The following is a 20929-nucleotide window of genomic DNA, read 5'->3' on the forward strand; positions in this document are numbered from 1 at the left end:
GTGTGTGTGTGTGTGTGTGTGGGCATCCACGTATGTGTGAATGCGGTGAATGTGCATGCGCGTGTCTGCATGAAAATGCCTCGGAGTGTCTGGGTGTGTTTGAGTCTGCGTGTGATCCATCGTAAGGGGTGTTGTGCGTGTGCATAGGTGTGTGTGTAAGCCGCTGTGTGCACGTAGTTTCATGTCCGCTGTGGATGTAAACGTCCAGTGAGTGTGCGCGTGTCTCCGTGCCGTCTCCGGGTGTGTCTGAGTGTAACAAGTGTGTAAGTGCCCGGATGGGAGTGCACTTGGGGTGAATGTCGTTCTGTGGGACTCTGTGAGTTCGTCCCTTGTCTGGCGTGAGTGCGTGAACGAGTGTGTACGTGTAGGTGTGCGTAGGCCCGAGTGTGCGTTCGTCTCCGGGCTGTCTCGCGTGTGTGAATGAGCGTGTGCGTGAGTGTGCCCATAGGTCCGGGGAGCGTGTGGCTGCGTGTCTTGTGTGTTCGCCTCCGGGTGCGGGTTCCGAGGGCGCCGCTGTGTGTGGGGACGGGAGTCCTTTGTGGGTCCGCGGTGTCCGGTTGTTGGTCCCCGGCTGCGCAGGTGTGGCCACCCTCGAGTGTGCGCGTCGCTCGCCAGTGTGTGTGTGTTTGTGTCTGGGTGTGGGAGCGGCACCTCCCACTTCCCTTGCGTCGGTCACCGAGGCCACAGCCGTCTGTCTCCGAGCGCCTCCAGCCCCTCGGGCTCAGGGCCTTTAATTAGTGGCTGGGTGAGGGGCACCCGCCGGGGCGCCGGCCCCCTCCTCCCGCAGGCCGCGGGCGGGCCTTTGTCTGCTCTCCCGGCAGGGTCTGCCTCCCGCCCAGCCAGATGTGCAGCGCCCGGAGGAGGCCTCTGCCCGGGCGGCCTCGGCCTTGGCCCCCACGGAGCGGCCGGGTCTGCCCGGCGCGGCCCCCGGAGCTCTGGGTGCGGAGCGGCGGGTCCATCCCGCATCGCTGGGATGGGATGGGATGGAGCCTCCGCTGTCTCCCGGCCGCTTCCGCGCGGCCTTTCCTCCTCCGCCGCTGGCACCGGCCCGCGCTGGCCGCCTCCCTCCTGCCTTCTGGAAGGAGGGGCTGGGAGGAATGGCCAGGCCTGGGCACGCGCCCGTGTGCGTGCGCGCGCACACGGGTACACACACGGCCACACACGGGGTCACATGGGCACACACACCACCGCACACCAAGCCACATACGTACGTACGGTCCACTTACACGGTTACACACACACACACACACACACACACACACACACACAGTCATGCACACATCACAGTGTAGATCCCCCGCTGCTGCCCCCAGCCAGGCACGGGCCCTGGAACGCCCTAACCTCTGGGGCACCTGCGTCATTCTCTCCCCCAGACCCACTGACCTGTTCCTGACACCCCCAGTGCCCCGGGCAGGTCACACCTCCCTACACCACCCTGCGGGCTGGGCCACTGGCCCGGATGCTCTGCGCTGCCCTGCCCTGCCCTGCCCTGCCCTGCCCTGCCCTGGCAGACGCCTGTGAGCCCTCCCCGTCAGACCCCGCCCCTCCACACCCCCCATCCTCACCCATGGGTCCTTCCACACCGTCCCCCATGCCCCAGCAGAGCCAGAAGCGTGAGGGAGGCTGTGAGGCCTTTGGGAGGAGGGGCCCAGCCCCAGAGGACAGCGGTGAGGACTTCAGAGATGGGCAGCAGGAGAGACTCAAAGGCACTGCAGCCAAGACCAGAGCCACAGAGCCGCTGCGGGAGAAGATTCCACAGCAGGCGTGGCGGTGCAGGAAAGGAGGAGAGGGACAGGATTGGGGGAAGGGGCTTCCAGCCTCACTTGCAATCGAAACACTGCCACCTTGGCATGATGCGGGTGGGGCGGTGGGGGGGTTAAGACAGGAGGAGGTCAGGGCAACTCGACCCAGGAAGGGATTTAATCGGAGCTGGTTAGGGTCTCCAGGATGGACTAGGGGACAGAAAGCTAGAGGAGGTAGGGACAGGGGGAGGAGGGAGCTTTGGTGGGGGACCAGGACCTGAAGGATGATCACATCCTCCCAGGGGAGGTTCACCAGGGTCAGGGAGAAGGGCAGAGTGTTCTCGGCCCTCCCTGAACTTCCCACCGAGCCCCGCGGCCCCCCCCCTCACTGCCCCCTCCCTGTCCAGGCACCGAAGAAGAGGCACTGAGGCCCAGAGAGGCTCACGCACAGGTGTCTGATACCACGCCATCAACCGAAGCCCCCAAAAGGTAAAAACAAACAAACGAACAAGGGGTAATCACCTGCCCAGCCGAAGGGAGCAGGAGGGTCCCAGAGTATCTTGGCGTGAACTCCCCATTGCTGGAGGGGTACAAGCAAAAGTGGGTAATGTCACCTTCTAAGTCTGCATCTTGTTGATAAACCTGGCTCCCTCCCTCGCGTGCTGAACTGCCCTGTTTGGGGACCGACTCTCAGACTTGGCCAGGCTGCAAAGAAAACAAGACAGTGTGTGATTAAGGGGGAAACTGCAGAGAGGAGGAGGAGGAGGGTGGAGGCAGGAGTGGGGAGGAGGGTTTGGCACAGGGTAGTGGCCCCTGGTGGTGTCTGTGTGCAGCAAGCTGGCCCGGGGCCGATGCCAGAGAAACTGAGACCTGCCGGGCAGGCCTAGAGCTTCCAGAAAGAAGAATCTGAAAGGCTAAGGAGCAGAACCAGGGGCCAGGCTGGAAATACAGGGTTAGAAGAGAGGTCACAGGAACAGAGGCCACCTGTAGCAGTACCCAGCCCTGCTGGTGGGGTGGAAAGTGCTACCCATGGCAGGGGATCTAATGGTAGGGCTGAGGTCGGACAGGATTAGTAGGGGGAGTCAAGCACTGGCCTCCGCTTTAGTCTGGGCTGAAAATGCCCACTGACCTACACAGCCTTCAAGCGAGTCCCATGCCAGCCTCTCCTCACTGCCCTCCTGCACCCTCCCCTTCGGGCACTCTGCCCAGACACCCCAGCCGGGCTAGCCATTGTGGTCCTGGGTCCACACCCAGCTCCTCCCTGCCTCAGGGCCTTTGCCCCTGCTGTTCCCCCGTCTGGGGCGCCTTCTCCTGTCCCTTCACCGGATGAGTTTCTGCTCATCCTCCACACCCCTGCTTCTGAGCCTCCTCGTTCTTTCTCCTAGAGAACTTGTCACAATCTGAACTCTCCCTATTCGGTCACTCCCAGGAGACCGAGCCCCACGGTGGGCAGGGACAGCCTCCATATCATACGTAGTCCTTACCCAGGGAAGGAATCCTCAGGATTATTGTGGAAACGAAGTGAAATGGTGCAAAAACGTTCAGGCCAATAGCTGGCACCTCATAGATGCTCACAAAGTCGAAATCCCTGTGAATCCTAATAGTACAGGGAGGAAGAGGAGGGTGGGGACAGGGGGACTTCTGAATGAGAAGATGCCTTGGGCATCCTTGGGGCTGGGAGTGAGGGGCCCTGGCACTGGCTACACTGGGCAGTGGGACCAGGCACCCGCCCCCCCGACCCAACTCCTCCCTCCCAGGAGCCCAGTGATGCTGCCCAGGCTGTGAACAGGGGAGGCGGTGCTGTGGGGGCTGCCGGCAGCCGGGGCTGGAGAGAGACATGTGGACACGTGGCCTCTATGGCTCCCGCCTGCCATATCCTCCGCTGGGTCCTCACCCTGGGGCTGGGCCTCACATTCGAAGTCCTACATGCCTTCCGGTCTCAAGGTAGGGGTGGTCCAGGGGCGACAGTGGGGAGGGAGAAAGGAGCTGAGGATGGGTCAGTGGGGCTGGGATGGCAGTCAATGCGGGGAAGGCCCTGTAGCCAAGCAGCCAAGACACGGGTCATTCCCAAGGCTCACCCCAAGCCTCTGACCCTCGCCCACAGATGAGTTCCTGTCCAGTCTGGAGAGCTATGAGATCGCATTCCCCACTCGAGTGGACCATAATGGGGCACTGCTGGCCTTCTCGCCCCCGCCCCCCCGGAGGCAGCGTCGGGGCACAGGGCCAGCCGCAGAGTCCCGCCTCTTCTACAAGGTGGCTGCACCCAGCACCCACTTCCTGCTGAACCTGACCCGCAGCCCCCGCCTTCTAGCAGGGCACGTCTCCGTGGAGTACTGGACACGGGAGGGCCTGGCCTGGCAGAGGGCTGCCCGGCCCCACTGCCTCTACGCCGGCCACTTGCAGGGCCAGGCCGGCAGCTCCCGTGTGGCCATCAGCACCTGTGGGGGCCTGGTGAGCGGAGGGTTCTGGGAAGCAGGGAGAAATGCCCACAAGTTTGGGAGTTCAGAAAAACATTCCTATGTAGAGGTCAGAGAAGGAATCACGGTGGATATTTTGAAAGCATTTTGAGCTCATCAAAAGGATTAGTTATTTTTTAGGATGCAGCCAAAGCTGAACTTAGAGGAGAATGTATAGCCTTGGGGGTCAAGCTGAAAATTAATAAACTGAACATCCACCTCAAGAAGCTGAAAAAGGAGAAGCAACAGAACCCCAGTAAGATAGAAGGAATGAAATCATAAAGACAGAGATAGGGCCCCATGGGTCCTGGGAGCAAAATCTGATCCAAGCCCTCTGCCCACTCCCCAACCCCTAGCATGGCCTCATTGTGGCAGATGAAGAAGAATACTTGATCGAGCCCCTGCAAGTTGGGCCCAAAGGAACCCAGGGCCCAGAGGAGAGTGGCCCCCATGTGGTATACAAGCGCTCCTCTCTGCGTCACCCCCACCTGGACACAGCCTGTGGAGTGAGAGGTACACCTGTCTTTCTGGGGGTGGGCAGAGGGGCTGCACATCTTTGCCTTAAGGCAGAGGTAGGCAGGAGTGTCTCTCCCTGCAGAAGGTGAGCAGGTAGCTACATGCGGGGAGAAACGGCAGACAGCCAGACCGCAGGACAGTAGGGTGGTGAAACAGCCCATCTATCACTGCCATAGTCCGATGGTCCAGCAGTGAGTGACACAGGCAGCTGGACAGCCAGACAGGTGCTCAGGTGTAAAACCCTCCACCTCCAGGATTCCTGTGCAATCAGACAGTTTAGCGGCCGGGTAGTTGCAGATACTTGAGCCATTGCACAGCAAAAACACCGTTCAGAAGGTCCGATGTACAGCCAGACTTTCAGGAGGGCAGTTCTAGATCAGAGGGTCAGGGAATGGGAAGGTAAGAGAACTGGATGAGACAGATATCAACCAGGGCAATTGTACAGCTAGAAAAACAGGTTGCCATGGGGACAAAGGCAGAGCCCGGGGACATTAAATGAGGTACACCATCTGACAGTCTGGGAGTAGGACGCTGTGGCAGACGTACAACCGCAGTCAGTTGTACAAACAGAAAAGCGGGTGGTTTCACAGCCGGGCGGCCCATGAGACAGTTGCACTGGATCCGGTTGGGCAGTAAGACCATGGGGCAGTTGGGCTGTGCGATGCTGAGAACGTGGCACGGTTGGAAGGTCACAAAGTCCTGCAAGCACACAGTTCCGCTGCTGAGGCAGGCGGCTACACACACACACACACACACACACACACACACACACACACACGTTTGGGCAACAGAATTGTCAGGAAGTCATACAGTTGTGCTGGCTGTTATGGGACAGCTGTTTGACCAGCCAGTGGGCAGTGGGGCAGTCCCTTCCTTGTAGAACCAGACGTCTGGGCAACAGACACACTGTAGAGCCAGACCTTGTGCAACCAGAACACCCAGTAGCCGAAGAATGAGGGGTCTGGCGGCCAGTTGGGCAGATGAGCCATCAGACAGGTGGCTGGACAGTAAGGGCAGGCAGCGGATTGACCAGAAGTTGTCCATCCAGACGAGAAACCGTGGAAGGGGCGGCCATGGTGGCTGCGCACCCTGAAGCCGCCACCTGCCAGGCCCCTGGGGAATGAAACAGAGCGTGGCCAGCCAGGCCTGAAGCGCTCGGTCAGCCGAGAGCGCTACGTGGAGACCCTGGTGGTGGCTGACAAGATGATGGTGGCCTACCACGGGCGCCGAGACGTGGAACAGTACGTGCTGGCCATCATGAACATTGTAAGTGCCTCCCCCTCCCTGGGCGTGGGGCCCCGAGACCTGGAGCCAGCCCGCGGGGGGGGCAGGAAAAGGGGTCTCGCCATTCCACCCACTAGCCCCGACCTGAGGCCAGGGAACCGGAATGGAGGGGGGCAGAGTGGGAAAGGAGGCCCACGCACGTGTGGCAAGGAATGGGGGGGAAACAGCCGAGCTCTGCGGCCGGGAGCGTGGACTCGAAAGCCTGCGGGCCGGGGCCGAAATCTCAACTCCGCTCCTTTTTAGCTTGGACAAGTTACTTCACTTCTGTGCCTTGGTTTACCCATCTGTAAAATGGGGCTGGTAATAGTACCTACTTCACGAGGCTAAGGTGCTCGCAGTGAATCGATAAACGTATTTAGAACAGCACTTGGCACGCGGTAGGTGCTGTATAAGTGTCTCCTATACAAAATAAGGACACAGGACGCCTGGGTGGCTCAGTTGGTTAAGCATCTGACCGGCTCGGGTCACGATCTCACAGTTTGTGAGTTTGAGCCCCACATAGGGTGAGCTCAAGCCGCGCTTTGGGTAAAACACGAGCCCCGCTTCTCTCTCTCCCCCTCTGTCTCTCTCTCTCTCTCTCTGCCCCTCACCCACTTGCACCCTCTCTCTCAAAAGTAAAATAAAATAAGGACACGGCTTGCCCATACCTGTCGAGGTTAGCAGCACACACACACACACACACACACGGGCCCGCACCTGTACGCGTGCGGAACTCTCCTACAAGCACCTGCCTGTAACTCCATACGGGTCACCTCACTGACCCACACTCAGATATACCCGCTGCCCATACCAGATCTCGGTCGGGCCCCCGGATCTCCCTGAGCCTCCGTTTCCGCCTTTGTAAAATACTGTTATAATGGCATCTACCACAGAGGGTAAGAGGCGGGGGCGGGGGGGGGGGGGGTGGGGAGAGAAGCCAGACGGAGCATTTGGAGCATTTGGCACGTGGTAAGAGCCTGACACGTGGCACTGTTGTTTCCCTGAAGCAAAAAGGGAGGAGAGAAGGTTCAGCAGACAGACAGAGGGCCCAGCGTGTTGACCCGACACCGTGTATGCTGCTGCCACGTTTTGCCCTCGCCCTGCCGCCCGCCCCCCCCTTGGGCTGTCAAAGTTACCTAAAACCTGCCAGGGTTTCTGGAGGTTTCCACGTGGGACAGGCATGCCCCAGGCCCCAAGATCACTGCGCCGTGTGGCCCACTCACCCCTGGGCACTCCCTCCCCCTCCCTGGTCACTGTCTCCAATGCTTCCTGCCCCCTGCTTGTGGTGATGCTCAGATTGGTACCTTTAGACGGTGGTGGAATGAGGCCAGATGTGCAGGGCTGCTGCGGGGTGGGCAGGGATGAGCTGAATGGGGGTGGGTCAGGAAGAAATGTACTGATAAGCAACCGTGCTGTGTAGGCAGGCTTACCCAGACCCGAATCCCACCTGGGGCACCTGCCAGCTCTCTGCGTGTCAGTTTGCCCGTCTGTAAAACGGGAAGGAACGCAGTACCTACCCGTGCGAAGACGTACCCGGGAGGCTTAGCCTGACGCCCGGCACACAGTGACAAAAGACAGCTACCGTCACTGTCTTGCCTTTTGTCTTCTGCTCTGAGCCCCTCTTAAGACTCGGTCTCTCTTGTTTCTTGGAGGTCAGGTTGCCAAACTTTTCCAGGACTCGAGTCTGGGAAACATCGTTAATATCCTGGTGACACGCCTCATCCTGCTCACGGAGGACCAGGTGCGCGGGCCCCGCACCCCCCCACCCTCACCCCCGCACACCCGCGCTGCCCGCCCCCCCCCCCAGCGCAGCTGGCGCCCATGCACCTCACTCTGTCTGCCCGCAGCCCACCCTGGAGATCACCCACCACGCCGGGAAGTCCCTGGACAGCTTCTGTAAGTGGCAGAAATCCATCGTGAACCGCAGCGGCCATGGCAACGCCATTCCGGAGAACGGTGTGGCCAACCATGACACAGCGGTGCTCATCACGCGGTGAGGGGGGCGGGGAGGGCTCCAGGACGTGGGCCGGGGGAGCAAGCGGTCCCGGGGACCGTCCAGGTCCAAGCAGGGGGCACGCCTGCCGGGAGACGGGAGAGGCTGGGAAGCTTCGGCCAGTCCAGTGGGGCGCCAGGGGCGGGGAGGGGCTGCTGGGAGCCTGAGAGCAGGGGGTGGGGGGAGGCGCAGGGCCAGTGGGCCAGGTGGGCACAGGTGCACCCATTCACTCGCCGTCTCATTCCTGCGGTCAGCCGGTCGCTCACGCACCCCCGGCATCCCCAAGGTCGGCTGGGGGCAGAGCACGAGGCTCGGGGCGAGAGGCAGGCAGAAGTGAGCCGCCCCAGATGGTCATGGTGGCACCAGCAGGGCTCAGGGAGGCAGCCCAGCCCCTCACCGCCCCGCTCTCCCTCCACAGCCACGACATCTGCATCTACAAGAACAAACCGTGCGGCACGCTAGGTACTTACGCCCCCTGGGCTGGCAGGCACCCGTGAAGGCAGGGGACCAGCTGACCCCGGCCCCGGTGCGGGGAGGGGGGAGAGGGCAGCCGGCAGGGTGGCCGGGCCCGTCACCGCAGCCTGAGCCCAGCCCAGCCCCGCGTGCCCGTTGCGCAGGCCTGGCACCCGTGGGCGGGATGTGCGAGCGGGAGAGGAGCTGCAGTATCAACGAGGACATTGGCCTGGCCACGGCCTTCACCATCGCCCACGAGATCGGACACACGTGAGGCCGGGGGACGCGGCAGGGGGAGCACAGGGACTGTGGGGCGGCCTCCCGGGGAGCCCGCAGAGCCGACCCTGCTCTCCCCAGGTTTGGCATGAACCACGACGGCGTGGGGAACAGCTGCGGGGCCCGTGGCCAGGACCCGGCAAAGCTCATGGCCGCCCACATCACCATGAAGACCAACCCTTTCGTGTGGTCGTCCTGCAGCCGCGACTACATCACCAGCTTTCTGGAGTGAGGACGTGCCCTCCCGCCTGTCCGTACTCAGGCTCGCGGGGGCGGGGGAAGGGTCTGGAAACCAGAGTGCCTGGGGCGGGGCGTTCCCTGCAGGGCTGCTCCCCGGGACCCGCACCCCCAGCTGGGTGGGTTCCCTGAGCTCTTCGGCTGCAGCCCCATAACGTGACACCTGCTCTCTTGTCACCACAGCTCAGGCCTGGGGCTGTGCCTCAACAACCGGCCCCCCAGACAGGACTTCGTGTACCCGACCGTAGCACCCGGCCAGGCCTACGACGCGGATGAACAGTGCCGCTTCCAACATGGAGTCAAATCGCGTCAGTGTAAATACGGGGTAGAGAGAGCCTTCCTGCTTTCCTTCCTGGGAGGGGAGGGGCCGCAGGGGGTGGGAGAGCCGGGAAGGGGGTGAGCCCCCTTGGGGGCTGGGGGAGAAGAGGTGCACGGGTGCGTGAAGGTCACATGCTCTATGGGATCTCCTGGTCCTCCAGACCCCCTGATTTTGGGGGGGCGGGGCCAGGGAGAGCCTGGGCATTACCTTCTGTCCAGCATATCAGGCCACCTGTGGCTTTAGCAGAACTAACGCCCCAAGCCCCCTCACTGGGCCATTTTTAACCAGACATCCAAACTGGGTGGAAATAGTTCCCTGGGGATGGACTATCTTCCCCACTTGGCAAAGAACCAGACAGAGCCTTCCAAGGACGCCACCCTGTCTGCACTCCACCCCCCCCACCCCCCCCCCCCCCCCCCAGCAACTGGTTCACACGATCGCCTGGCCCTGACCCTTGGCTGGACGAGCCTGAGCCTCCTGACCAACCCCCTCACTCTTTGTGAGGTTTGGATCGACTTCCAGAGCCCCGTCCTGTCATGGACGAGCAAGCTGGGGGTCCCGCTCCTAGCTGCCCCCAAGAAACTGGAGGCCTGCTGGCTTCCTCAAGACTCCAGAGGTGAGAGTTGACATGGCCACGCTAAGGCCATGTTCACTCAACACAAGAACAGGCAGCTGGTAAAGTGACTCTTGCCCACCCCCACCCCCAACTTGGCTGTTAAGGACAGCACCCTTAATGAATTTCTAAAGAATCTGGAAGCTACCCTAGGGCATCTGCCTACCCCAGGTGTCCTAACAATGATGACAATGCCTGCCGCTTACTGAGCACTCGCTATGTGCTAAGCGTGTGATACGTATCATCTCATTGAAACTCCTGACGATCCCACGTGACAGATGAAGGGACCGAGGAGTAGGGAGGGTGCCTTGCCCAAAGTCACAGTTCGAGAACACGTCAGAGCCAGGATTCAAATCCAGGTCTCTCTGTGACTCCAAATGTCACAAGGAGGTAGGGGAGGGGAGGAGGTGCCAGAATATGAGTGTGGGTGGGTGCTGGCTGTATGTTGAATTGATTCTTCCTTTTATTTTTCCAAGGATCATCTTCCCGGTGCCCCTGGCAAAGGGGGAAAGTATTGACTACATGTAACTTGGCTCACGTGTAAAGGGCTGGGCCTCGAGCCTAGTCTAGAGATAGCTGTGGTCCTTGTTACACAACATCAGGAAATTTATGCAATCCCTTTCATATCTACCCTGCCACATGCCTCTCCCTTTTAGGTAGGCAAGGCCTCTGTTGTAGAGGAGGAAACTGAGGCCCAAAGAGGGGCATGTGCTGCAAGTCGGGGTGGAGCCGCTGTCTCCCAGAGTGCCCCCCCACCCCTACCCCCCACTCGTGCATGTGCACCACAGCGCCTCCTTGTGGACAGGAGGAAAAGCAGGACTGGAACAGCCAGCTCTCTTTAAGAGGTGTCCCGAGGGTCCCTGGGGCATGTGATCTTTTTTTACAAGTGGCCAGGAGGACGCAAGCCAAGTGAAGCCAGAAATCCAGGCTGAGGTTTTAGCTGAGATGTGTGCCCTGAAGGGGCAGAAGGCAGGGACTCTGGAGGACGTTTGAGGGAGCAGATTTGAGAAAAATCTTCTGAACTTCTCATATGTGTGCAGGTGTCTCTCAGAGGCTGACCCAGACAAGGGACCCTGCTGTAGCCAGTGATTGGTCCAATCCCAAACCTTCAAAACTTGAAAGCATTCGGTTCAGAGAGGAAATGACACATAATTAGTAAAAAGGAGACCAAAGGATCTCCACTTCTTGGGTGTTGGGAGGGAAGACCCTGGGAGGTGGGGCAGGACATAGGCTAGAGGGTCAGAGATTTGGCCACACTTGAACCCGTTGGGGTTTGTCCAAAGATATTAACCTAAAGGGTCAGAGTGACTTCCTGGGACTGGCCCAGCCCCAGCAGGACTCAGACAAGAAGGTGGGCAGATTTTTCAGTGAGGGAGGTAAAGGAATGTCCCACCCAGATCCAGCCTGGCCTTTCCCCCTTGCCCTGCCCTGCCCGCCCCCCCCCCCCCCCCACAGCCTCCCACAGATTAAAGGCTTTGGGAGCTTCCCCAGTGTGGGTGGGGGCAACGCGGAGGACCACCAGCTGGAAAAACTCAGAAACGAGGCCTCTGACCTGAGCCGTCTCCCAGGCCTGAGTTTTCAGAATTGCTGTCTTCCCAGGGGCTGCTTCATCAGCAGGTCCCAAGTTTCCTTCTGGAAACTCAGGAGGCACCAGGGTGAATGGATCACAGACCCGTCCATCAAAGGTCTGGGTTAGAACCCAGGCTGCCCCTCAGGGGCTGTGTGATCCCTAGCAAGTGACTTTACCTGTCTGAGCCTTGGTTTTCTCAGTGAAACAGGGGTAATAATGCACAAGGGAGTTGATGGCACACACGGACGTTGGATAAGTGCGGCCCACGAGGCAGAGAGGCGGTCTCAGGCCATGCCCCACGGGAGGATTCAAGAAGGCTCCTTGAGACCCAGCAAAGGAGCGCCGGGGCCCCACTGCTAGGCGGCAGAGAGCGGGTCGCCGCCTGGCGGGCGGGCTGCCAGAGGGAGGAGGGCGGGGGGCGAGCCTGAGCGGGCGCCTTGGCCCGCAGGAGGTCTGCAGCGAGCTGTGGTGTCTGAGCAAGAGCAACCGATGCATCACCAACAGCATTCCAGCCGCCGAGGGCACGCTGTGCCAGACGCACACCATCGACAAGGGGGTGAGCGCGGCCGAGGCCGCCCGCCGGCCCCGCCCCCTGCCCCGAGCCACGCCCGCCGCGCCGCGGTTCCAGCTTTCCTTCGCTCGGGCCCCGCCCACTGCCCGCAGGCCCCGCCCCGTCTCCCGCCGCTGGGGTCCCAAGCTAGTTTCACCTCCTGACGGTGGCCGTCTGCGGAGGCGACGCCCCTGCGCTGCCTGCGTCGGGGTCCTCAGACTTCCACCCTCCCCCTTCCGTCCCCTCCCAGGGGTGCTGAGACCCCCGGCTGGGGGGAGGGGCGGGGCAGGAAGGAGCGCCGGGATCCCGGGAGCCGGACTCACCCCCTCCGCCTCCCCCTCCTCTCCTCAGTGGTGCTACAAGAGAGTGTGCGTCCCCTTCGGGTCGCGGCCGGAGGGCGTGGACGGGGCTTGGGGCCCGTGGACCCCGTGGGGCGACTGCAGCCGGACGTGCGGCGGCGGCGTGTCCTCCTCCAGCCGTCATTGCGACAGCCCCAGGTCAGACCTTAGGACCTTTCGGAAAGGGAGACTGGGGCGGGCCCCGCCGTCTGTCTCCCCCAGCGCGGTATCGCCTCTGTCCCCCTCCCCCTTCCAGGCCAACGATCGGGGGCAAGTACTGCCTGGGTGAGAGACGGCGGCACCGCTCCTGCAACACCGACGTGAGTTTCCCCAGGACCCCAGGCCGGGTATCCGCGGCCCCTCTTACGCTTGGAAAAGGGGCACGAATCAGCTTCGGACGAGCCTCAGCCGGGCACCTGCCGTCTCTTCGGGACCCTGCGGCGGCTAGCCGCGCCCTGTCCTGCCCTCCCTACACCTGCCCCTGGGCCCCGGTGCCCACCCGGCCCAGCACCCCCTGCAAGCGTCTAGCTCCTTCCATTTCTCAGCAGATGAGTCTCCCACCTTGAAGTTGCTTGACCCCCACAACCTCCACCGGCTATGGCGAGCCTCGCCCCCTCCCTTCAAAGCCCAAATTCCCCAAGCCAACCCACCCCTGTCACCAAACCCAGTGGCCACACTGGGGGCCTCTGCTTGCACACCCTTCTAACCAGGTGCCTCGGCCCCGGTCCAAAACTCCTGCCTTGCCCGCATCACCCGTGCCCTGTACCCCCAGCCTCTCGGGCTACACCTTCTGTCTCCTTTTCTCCACTGCTGCCCCTTTGTTAAACGCTGGGGGTCCCCATGGCTGGTTGGGCCTCCTGGCTGTAAATGACTCTTATATGTACACACCCAGTAAGCACAGGACTCACTGCAGGGGCGGTGGGGGGAGAGGAGGGCTCAGAGGTCAGGGAAAACTTTGGAGTGAGGGGTGGGTGGCCTTCCCAGCTCCACCTGGAGGGGCTCGTGTCTCCAGGGAGTCCACGCGCGCATATGCACACACACACACACACACACACACACACACACACACACACCTCATAAAGAGTGCCCCTTGCTCCTTTCTAGGCCTGCTGTCTCAAGAAAGGCCTCATGGTCTGAAACCAAAACCCAGCCATCATCCCCAGCTGGCCCCACGCTCTAATGAGTCACCTGCTCCATCTCAGACGTCCCCATCCCTCCAGCTCCAGGCCACTGACCAGTCTCACCTGGTCCTCCACAGCCTCCTCCCTGGCCTCTCTGCCTTCAGCCTCACCCCTCCAACCCATCCCTGCTCTGAGCATCAGGCCTCTGGCCTTGAGCCTGTGACCTAACTGCATCCCCCCCCCCCCCACAGCTGGCCTCCCTCCCTCTCTCCTCTCTCACCCCCAGGACTGTCCCCCAGGCTCTCAGGACTTCAGGGAAATGCAGTGCTCTGAATTTGACAGTGTCCCCTTCCGTGGAAAATTCTACACATGGAAGACATACCGAGGAGGTGAGTGAGGACCCAGCAGCAGGTGGATACAGCATTGGGGCGGGGGGGGGGGGCTGCCCAGAGCACCCCCTTCACCCAAGGGGCCCCAGAGCCCAGGATGTGGCTCAGTAGGTCCTCAGCTGGACGCAGGGAACCCCGACTCGCTGCCCAACCTGCCCGTCCTTGTCGGGTCTGGGGTCTGCCCTATGCCTCGCCGCCCCCAGGGAGCAGGCGGGGAGTCCCCCAGGGAGCGAGGGGGTCAGGCCCTCGGGGTCTGACGGGGCTGTGCCCCCCCCAGGGGGCGTGAAGGCCTGCTCACTCACGTGCCTGGCCGAAGGCTTCAACTTCTACACCGAGAGGGCGGCAGCCGTGGTGGACGGGACGCCCTGCCGCCCAGACACGGTGGACATTTGCGTCAGCGGCGAGTGCAAGGTGGAGGGGACTCCCCGAGGTGGAGAGAGGGCAAGGGTACGGAGGGGTGGAGGCAGGGAGGCGGGGCTCGCTGACACTCCCACCCCCGCCCCACCCCCCTCCCCAGCACGTGGGCTGTGACCGGGTCCTGGGCTCCGACCTGAGGGAGGACAAGTGCAGGGTCTGTGGTGGTGACGGCAGTGCCTGCGAAACCATTGAGGGGGTCTTCAGCCCAGCTTCGCCTGCAGCCGGTGAGAGATCTCTGTTCCCTCTCCTTCTCCCCACTTGGCGACGGAGGGGGGCCAGGGGGGCAGCACCGGCCCCGTCACAGCAGCCAGGGGCCCCGTGGGGACCCCAAAAAGTCCCGGGGGGCAGAGCAATGCCTCAGATCAGGGTCCGGGACCAGCTTGGGCTCTGGTGCCTAAGCCTTGGCAGTTAACGTGAGGAGAAGGTCAGCGACCTAAACCTTTCCCCTCCCCCCACCCTGGGGGCCTGGCGCGGGGTCTGGGGCAGTGGGGGGTTGACCCCTCTCCATGGTCTGAGCCAGGGGGCTGAGGGACACCGTGCTAGAGGAAAAGGCTAACTAGGGGAGGGACATCTGCAGGCTGTGGTGAACTTGACTATGCTTCCCGACCTTGGGCAGAAGAGAGACCTCAGGGAAGAGGTGGGGGGATGGGAGCAGGGGCTCCTGGAAGCAAACACACAGTGAGGCCCAAGTGTAGGGTCCAGGGGACAGGGAGGGGCCCGGGGCGTAGGTGGTGGGGCCCACTGCGAACCTAACTCCAGCTGTTAAAATCGCCGTATCGCCGTGTGTGTCGGGACCTCCAAAGTGCCCCCTTCCCTGTGCCCACAGCCAGCCCTGCTGCATGCTCGAGGGGGAGGGGGTGGACCAGGCCACTGTGGTGGTCAGAGAGGCAGGAAAGTCTGGGTTCAAACCCCAGCCCAGCCAGTTCCTAGCAGTCAAACCTGGGTGCGTTGCCTAGCTTCTCCGAGCCTCTCAGTCTCGTCATCTGTAAAATGGGTGTGACAACACATCCGCTTCACAGGCCCGGAGCCGGGGATGCCGTGGAAGGTCCCTGTGAGCACTTAGCGCAGTAGTGGTTAGCTGTTGTCATCAGGGGCCAGGAACGGGGGAGGTAGGCAGGTGTGGGGGGAAGGGCCAAGTGGGTGACCTCTCAGCTCCACCGTGCAGGGTATGAGGAAGTCGTCTGGATCCCCAAAGGCTCCGTCCACATCTTCATCCAGGACCTGAACCTTTCCCTCAGTCACCTGGGTGAGCCGGAGGTGGAGGGACGTGGACTGGGGGCCAGGAGGGGGTCAGCGTGGCTGGGGGTCTGACCCCTGTGCTGTCCCCCTAGCCCTGAAGGGGGACCAGGAGTCCCTGCTGCTGGAGGGGCTGCCCGGGACCCCCCAGCCGCACCGCCTGCCCCTGGCCGGGACCACCTTTCAGCTGCGACAGGGGCCAGATCAGACACAGAGCCTGGAAGCCCTGGGACCTATAAATGCGTCTCTCATCGTCATGGTAACGACAGTGGGAGCGAGGTGCAGGAAGACCTTAGCCTCCCTGTGGGGACTAGAGCTTGGCTTCCACGTGATGGCCCCCTCCCCCGCCTCAGGTGCTGGCCCGGACAGAGCTGGCGGCCCTCCGCTACCGTTTCAACGCGCCCATCGCCCGAGACGCACTGCCCCCCTACTCCTGGCACTATGCACCCTGGACCAAGTGCTCCGCCCAGTGTGCCGGCGGTGAGGTCGGGGTGGGCTCAGGGGCGGGCCCGGGTCACCTGGGCTGACCTTCTGGTCGTGGCAGGGCTGAGCGGGTCTCTCGCCCATCCCCAGGCAGCCAGGTGCAGGCCGTGGAGTGCCGCAATCAACTGGACAGCTCGGCCGTGGCCCCCCACCACTGCAGCGCCCACAGCAAACTGCCCAAGAGGCAGCGCGCCTGCAACACAGAGCCCTGCCCACCCGAGTGAGTGCCTGCCAGGGCGCAGGGCGACAAGAGCGGGGCGGGCCGTGCTCCTCAGAGCAGAGGAGCGTGTGCTCCCGGGACTGGAGGGGGGTGCGGGTGGCAGTGCTCCCCAGGGTGGGGTCGGACCCCTGATGCCCCTTAGCCGGGTCCAGGTGATCACGTCCGTCGGGGTGATGCACGTTCCCAGGCGCAGCGCGGGTCCAGGGCGACGATCCCCCCAGCGCGGGATAATATTGCAACCAGCAGGCACCCCTCCCCCCCCCCCCCCGTGCCAGTTAAGATGCCGGTTATGCGGGAGGAGGGCCGGCACCCCGCCCTCGGGGAGCCCCGCCCCGCACACTCTCTCAGACCCGCCCCCTCCCCACAGCTGGGTGGTGGGGAACTGGTCGCGCTGCAGCCGCAGCTGTGATGCGGGCGTGCGCAGCCGCTCCGTCGTGTGCCAGCGCCGCGTGTCGGCCGCCGAGGAGAAGGCGCTGGACGACAGCGCGTGCCCGCAGCCGCGCCCGCCAGTGCTGGAGGCCTGCCAGGGCCCCGCTTGCCCGCCGGAGTGGGCGGCCCTGGACTGGTCAGAGGTCAGCCGCCCCTTCCCGCTAGCTGCGCAGCGGGGGGTAGGGACCGGGGGGCCCACATCGGGGTGCCCACCGAGGCACCGCTGCGCGGTCACGAGCCCCTCCTGCTGGGCCCAGAGCGCCCCCTCCAGACTGGCCCGAGGTTAGCCGGACCCCTCCTCGCCTCCCTCCGGACGACCATCCTCCCCACCCCGGTGCGTGCGGGGACTGGAGCGCCCGTGAGCACGAAACCCCCTCTCCAACCGCAGTGCACCCCCAGCTGCGGGCCAGGCCTCCGCCACCGCGTCGTCCTTTGCAAGAGCTCAGACCACCGCGCCACGCTGCCCCCCGGGCACTGCCCGCCCGCGGCCAAGCCGCCGGCCACCATGCGCTGCAACTTGCGCCGCTGCCCCCCAGCTCGCTGGGTGGCGGGCGAGTGGGGCGAGGTAGGTCTGCGCCCTGGGGGGCGGGGGCGGGGGCCGCCCGGGGGCCCGGCCTGCCCAGGCTCAGCGGCGACTCCCCGCAGTGCTCCGCACAGTGCGGCCTCGGGCAGCAACAGAGGGCGGTGCGCTGCTCCAGCCACACGGGGCAGCCGTCACGCGAGTGCGCCGAGGCCCTGCGGCCCCCCGCCACGCAGCAGTGCGAAGCCAAGTGCGACAGCGCGCCCCCCGGGGACGGCCCCGAAGGTATGTGGGGCGGGAGGCCGAGGGGCGGCGGGAGGGCCCGGTGCGGAGGAAGCCACAGGAGAGCGTAGGGGTCCTGACCTTTGGCCCGGAGCTTCTGCAACCACCGAAGTGCCTTTCTCTGTCCCCTCCAGGCCGTCCTGCACCACCCCTCCCTGCAAACATGTACGAACTGCCACTGCGTGCCTAGCTTTTTAGGCACCTGATCGTTCTGGGCCCCCAGACTCGGGCCATTCCCCCAGCCCACCTCCATGGCCTTCACCCTGTCCATCTCCACTTGTCCCATTCGCTGCTTAATTTTTTTTTTAAGTCAGAATTTCTCAACCTCGGGCACGATTGATGTTTGGGGCCAGATAATTCGAGGGGGCGCCCTATGCATTGTAGGATATTCAGCAACGTTCCTGACTTGTATCTGCGGGATGCCAATAGCGCTCCTGCACCCGCCGCCGCCGCCCCCCCTCCCCCACTCCCTGTAGTGACAACCAGAAATGTCTCCAGATTCGGCCAAATGTCCTCTGGGGGACAAAATGGCATTCCCTTGAGAACCACTGCTTTAAATACGTCCATTTTTTTTTTTTTTTCTACCTAAGTATTTTCCATACAGAGCAATAGATCACTTCCTCTGGGCACTAGAACCAAACTGGATTGAGCTTCCTTCTCTGTGCCTTGGTTTTCTAATCTGTCAAGGGGGGGTCAATACTAGATTCACTTGGTGGGTGGGGGGTAGGGGGGGTTGCTGCGTGAGGGAGATGGAATAAAACAAGCCACGCGAAGCCCTTTGTTAAGCACCAGGCCCTACCGAACATCACTGCCCAAGTGGGAGCCCGCATCATTGTCCCGATCAGACGGCGGATTGCCGTGAACACAAAATACACAAACACCCAGAAAAGAAGTGACTCCTCTGGAGTTCAAAACCCTCAGTCTGTCACAAAGGGAAAGGTGGAAGGATGGCAGCCCCGGTTGGACCAAAAGGATAACTGAAAGGGAATACGCCCAGACCCGGCGCACTCTCTCAAAATCCTCCAGAAGCCTAATCACATATTTAGAAGCCCCGCCTTGAGTTTCATAGTTATAAGCTCCCTCCGAGAGGGGTCGAAACTGAGGCACAGGGAAGCCAGGAAGCCCTGTGCGGGCTGCGGACGCGCCCCTCGGGGAAGGGGCGCTGAGATCTGATCCCTCCCTTCCCCCCCTTCCCCCCTCCCCACCCCGACCCCGTTCTCCCGCCCCCTCCAGAGTGCAAGGATGTGAACAAGGTCGCCTACTGCCCCCTGGTGCTCAAATTTCAGTTCTGCAGCAGAGCCTACTTCCGCCAGATGTGCTGCAAAACCTGCCAGGGCCGCTAGGGGGCGCGCGGGCCCCGGAGCCACAGCTGGGCGCCGGCTGGAGGGGACCATGCCTGCAGCTGGCCAGCCTGAAGGAGCCCGAGGGGGCGGGAGCTGGGTGAGACGAAGCCGGAAGTTATTTATTGGGAACCCCTGCAGGGCCCCTGGCTGGGGGGTGGAGAGGGGCTGGCCACCCCCAGGGCCCCTCCTCATCCCCTCTCCCAGTTCATAGTGAGACCCCCTCCAGGGTGGGTTTGAGGAGGGAACAACTGTTCGCCCTAGCGCCCTTTTCACCCACCCCTAGGGAGCCCCCAATACTGCCCCCCCTTTGACCGGAATATGTACTGTGAAGAGTGGGGGTGGGGAGGGGGTCTGCCGGTGTCCTGCCCCCAGCACTGCCCCGTCCCTCCGCTCTGAGCTGGGGGGAGGGGGGGGGGGGTCTATGTCCGCCATGGGGGAGGGGGATTAGCAGCGCCTCCCTGACACCCTCCCCCTGACCAGACCAGCTACAGGGGTGAGGCAGAGCTGGCAAGATCCACCCCAACCTCTGTCCTGCCTGCCCCAGGGGGACCCCGACATCCAGGCGCCCCCATCATGGTGCTACAGGCCCTGCCCTGGGGCCCACACACCCCTCGCCAGGAAGCCCTCCATCAATAAAGTTCTGTCTTGTGTAGACTTCCGAGCGTCAATAAGTCTGTTCACATTCCGTCCCCGCCACCGAATGGATGCGGCCGCGGCCCCTCGCCGGTGGCCCCCATCAGTCCAAAGGGGCCTTTTACCAGCACGGACCAGAGCCCAGTGATTTTACAGCTTCTCAAGGAGGCGCTCAGAGCTACCCGGTCAGGCACCTGCCATCCCGGCCACCACGTTCCCCAGGCCCGGGGCTCGCTCCCGCCCAGCCGCACGCGGCCTCCCAGGCCTCTCCGGCCTCCCCGAAGTTCCTCAATCTCCCGCCGGCTTCCCATCTCCGGGCCTTTGCTAGGCCTGCTTCCTCCGCCAGGTGGTCCCTCCCCTTCCCTTTTCAGCGGGTTAACTCCGTCCGACTCACCCTTCGGCGTCGGCCCAAGCGTCACCTCCTTGCAGAACCCCCCCTTTGAAGCCTCCGGCAAGGAGAAGGTCCACCTGCCTCCAGGCACCGCTGAGATTGCCCAGCGCCCCCAGCCTGTGCGGGCGATTCCGGGAGAAACTCGCTCCTCCCCAGGTGTGGCCACTAGGGGACGCTGCGGCTTGCCGGCCTCGAAGCACGAAGCCTCGCCTGCCTCGGCCTCGACCTCCTCCTCCTCCTCCTGGCCGGGAGGCGCCGACCTCTCCGAACTGCCATGTCCTAAATGTCAAGGGGACACCAGGAGGTGAGCCAACACCTGATGGGACCCTGTGTGTGCCAGGCCCTGGGGTGAGAGCCAGCGCCCCCCATTTTATAAGAAAGTGGGGCGCCCCTGAAGTAGCAGGTTGTTAAATCTGGCACCCCCCGATGGGTTGTTAAATCCAGAGCTGACATCCAAAGTCTGGGACCCTAAGAGCTGCCCGTGGCTCCTGGTACTCCTGCACTCCTCGTGACACGGACACACGTGGCCCCCCAAGGCCTTTCTGGAGGAAGGAGTGGCAGGGGCGGCCCTGGAAGCGGGAGTTTGCTCGGAGGTGCCCGAACGGACACACCTCTGAAGTGGTTCTAAAGAGGCCGGGGCCTCCCAAAAGGTCCCTGATGCCCCCCTGGAAGAACAGTCAGTCCTGCAGCCAGCTGACCTGCGTGCTGTCAGCCGCAGCCCCTGTCCCCGCAGCTGGAGAAGGGGCCTTCTGGGGCCCGCCAGCTGCGGCCACCCTTGACCTCTCCCTCCAGGCTGAGCCCCAAACAGCCCTGCCTCTGCTGCTGGAGCTTTCTCCCCGCCCTGGGGCCCAGCGTCCCTCCTCCCCTGTAGCAGAGGCCCCTCCCGCCAAAGGAAGTGGGAGGGGGGGGGCTGTTGTAAGAGGAACTAGGCTAGGAGTCCGGTACAGGAGCAGGAGCAGGGCCATGCCCGAGCCGCCCCCCAGAACGCCCTGAGCCTGGACCCCCGCCACGACCCATTCGGGCGCTCCCCAGGGGTGGCACACCTTCACCATGGTGAGTCCTTCAAGGCCGGGCCCTCGAGTGCAGGGGTGGGGAGCAACCACCCAGGTGGAGGTGCCCCAGGGCCACCATCAGACGGT

The 20929-nt window shown here is 63.0% G+C and overlaps 2 protein-coding genes and 2 long non-coding RNA genes across 16 annotated transcripts in view; 2 read left to right on the plus strand and 2 right to left on the minus strand.

Annotated features, from left to right (window-relative positions):
• Positions 1–19989, minus strand: part of LOC121013874 (uncharacterized) — a 24756-nt gene extending 4767 nt beyond the window's left edge. Inside the window, exon 1 of one of the 2 annotated variants that reach the window (XR_005782954.1) lies at positions 19794–19989. This is a non-coding gene — a long non-coding RNA (uncharacterized LOC121013874). Of the gene's footprint in view, positions 1–2264; positions 2353–19793 lie in introns of those variants that run through there. The other variant, XR_005782956.1, reaches the window with a different exon arrangement.
• Positions 2147–19420, plus strand: ADAMTS10 (ADAM metallopeptidase with thrombospondin type 1 motif 10). Of its 10 annotated transcripts, none has more exons than XM_040449684.1 (25): positions 2147–2231; positions 3500–3686; positions 3847–4193; positions 4555–4711; positions 5763–5980; positions 7635–7718; positions 7825–7970; positions 8389–8432; positions 8588–8693; positions 8781–8927; positions 9120–9261; positions 11887–11994; positions 12340–12485; positions 12583–12646; positions 13734–13836; positions 14114–14247; positions 14354–14477; positions 15419–15499; positions 15585–15748; positions 15843–15969; positions 16063–16192; positions 16560–16764; positions 17010–17186; positions 17267–17426; positions 18710–18977. In XM_040449684.1, the coding sequence occupies exons 2-25, from the start codon at positions 3599–3601 to the stop codon at positions 18865–18867; spliced, it is 3360 nt and encodes a 1119-aa protein (XP_040305618.1). In that variant the 5' UTR covers positions 2147–2231; positions 3500–3598; the 3' UTR covers positions 18868–18977. The 10 variants fall into 10 exon arrangements, with proteins under 10 accessions (XP_040305618.1, XP_040305621.1, XP_040305619.1 ...); XM_040449687.1 differs by having other exon boundaries at positions 15843–15974; positions 18710–18880; XM_040449685.1 differs by having other exon boundaries at positions 18657–18880.
• A 7-nt stretch (positions 19990–19996) lies between the features above and the next one.
• Positions 19997–20929, minus strand: part of LOC121013880 (uncharacterized) — a 34765-nt gene continuing 33832 nt past the window's right edge. The window contains exon 6 of the long non-coding RNA XR_005782963.1: positions 19997–20069. This is a non-coding gene — a long non-coding RNA (uncharacterized LOC121013880). The remainder of the gene's footprint in view (positions 20070–20929) is intronic.
• Positions 20706–20929, plus strand: part of MYO1F (myosin IF) — a 39956-nt gene continuing 39732 nt past the window's right edge. For 2 of the 3 annotated variants that reach the window (XM_040449696.1, XM_040449695.1), the window contains exon 1: positions 20708–20843. In XM_040449696.1, the coding sequence (XP_040305630.1) occupies positions 20841–20843 (3 nt within the window). In that variant the 5' untranslated portion in view covers positions 20708–20840. Of the gene's footprint in view, positions 20844–20929 lie in introns of all 3 variants that reach the window. The other variant, XR_005782959.1, reaches the window with a different exon arrangement.

The sequence above is a fragment of the Herpailurus yagouaroundi genome, unplaced genomic scaffold, assembly GCF_014898765.1.
Source record: "Herpailurus yagouaroundi ecotype Mexico unplaced genomic scaffold, PumYag 200, whole genome shotgun sequence".
NCBI lineage: Eukaryota > Metazoa > Chordata > Mammalia > Carnivora > Felidae > Herpailurus > Herpailurus yagouaroundi.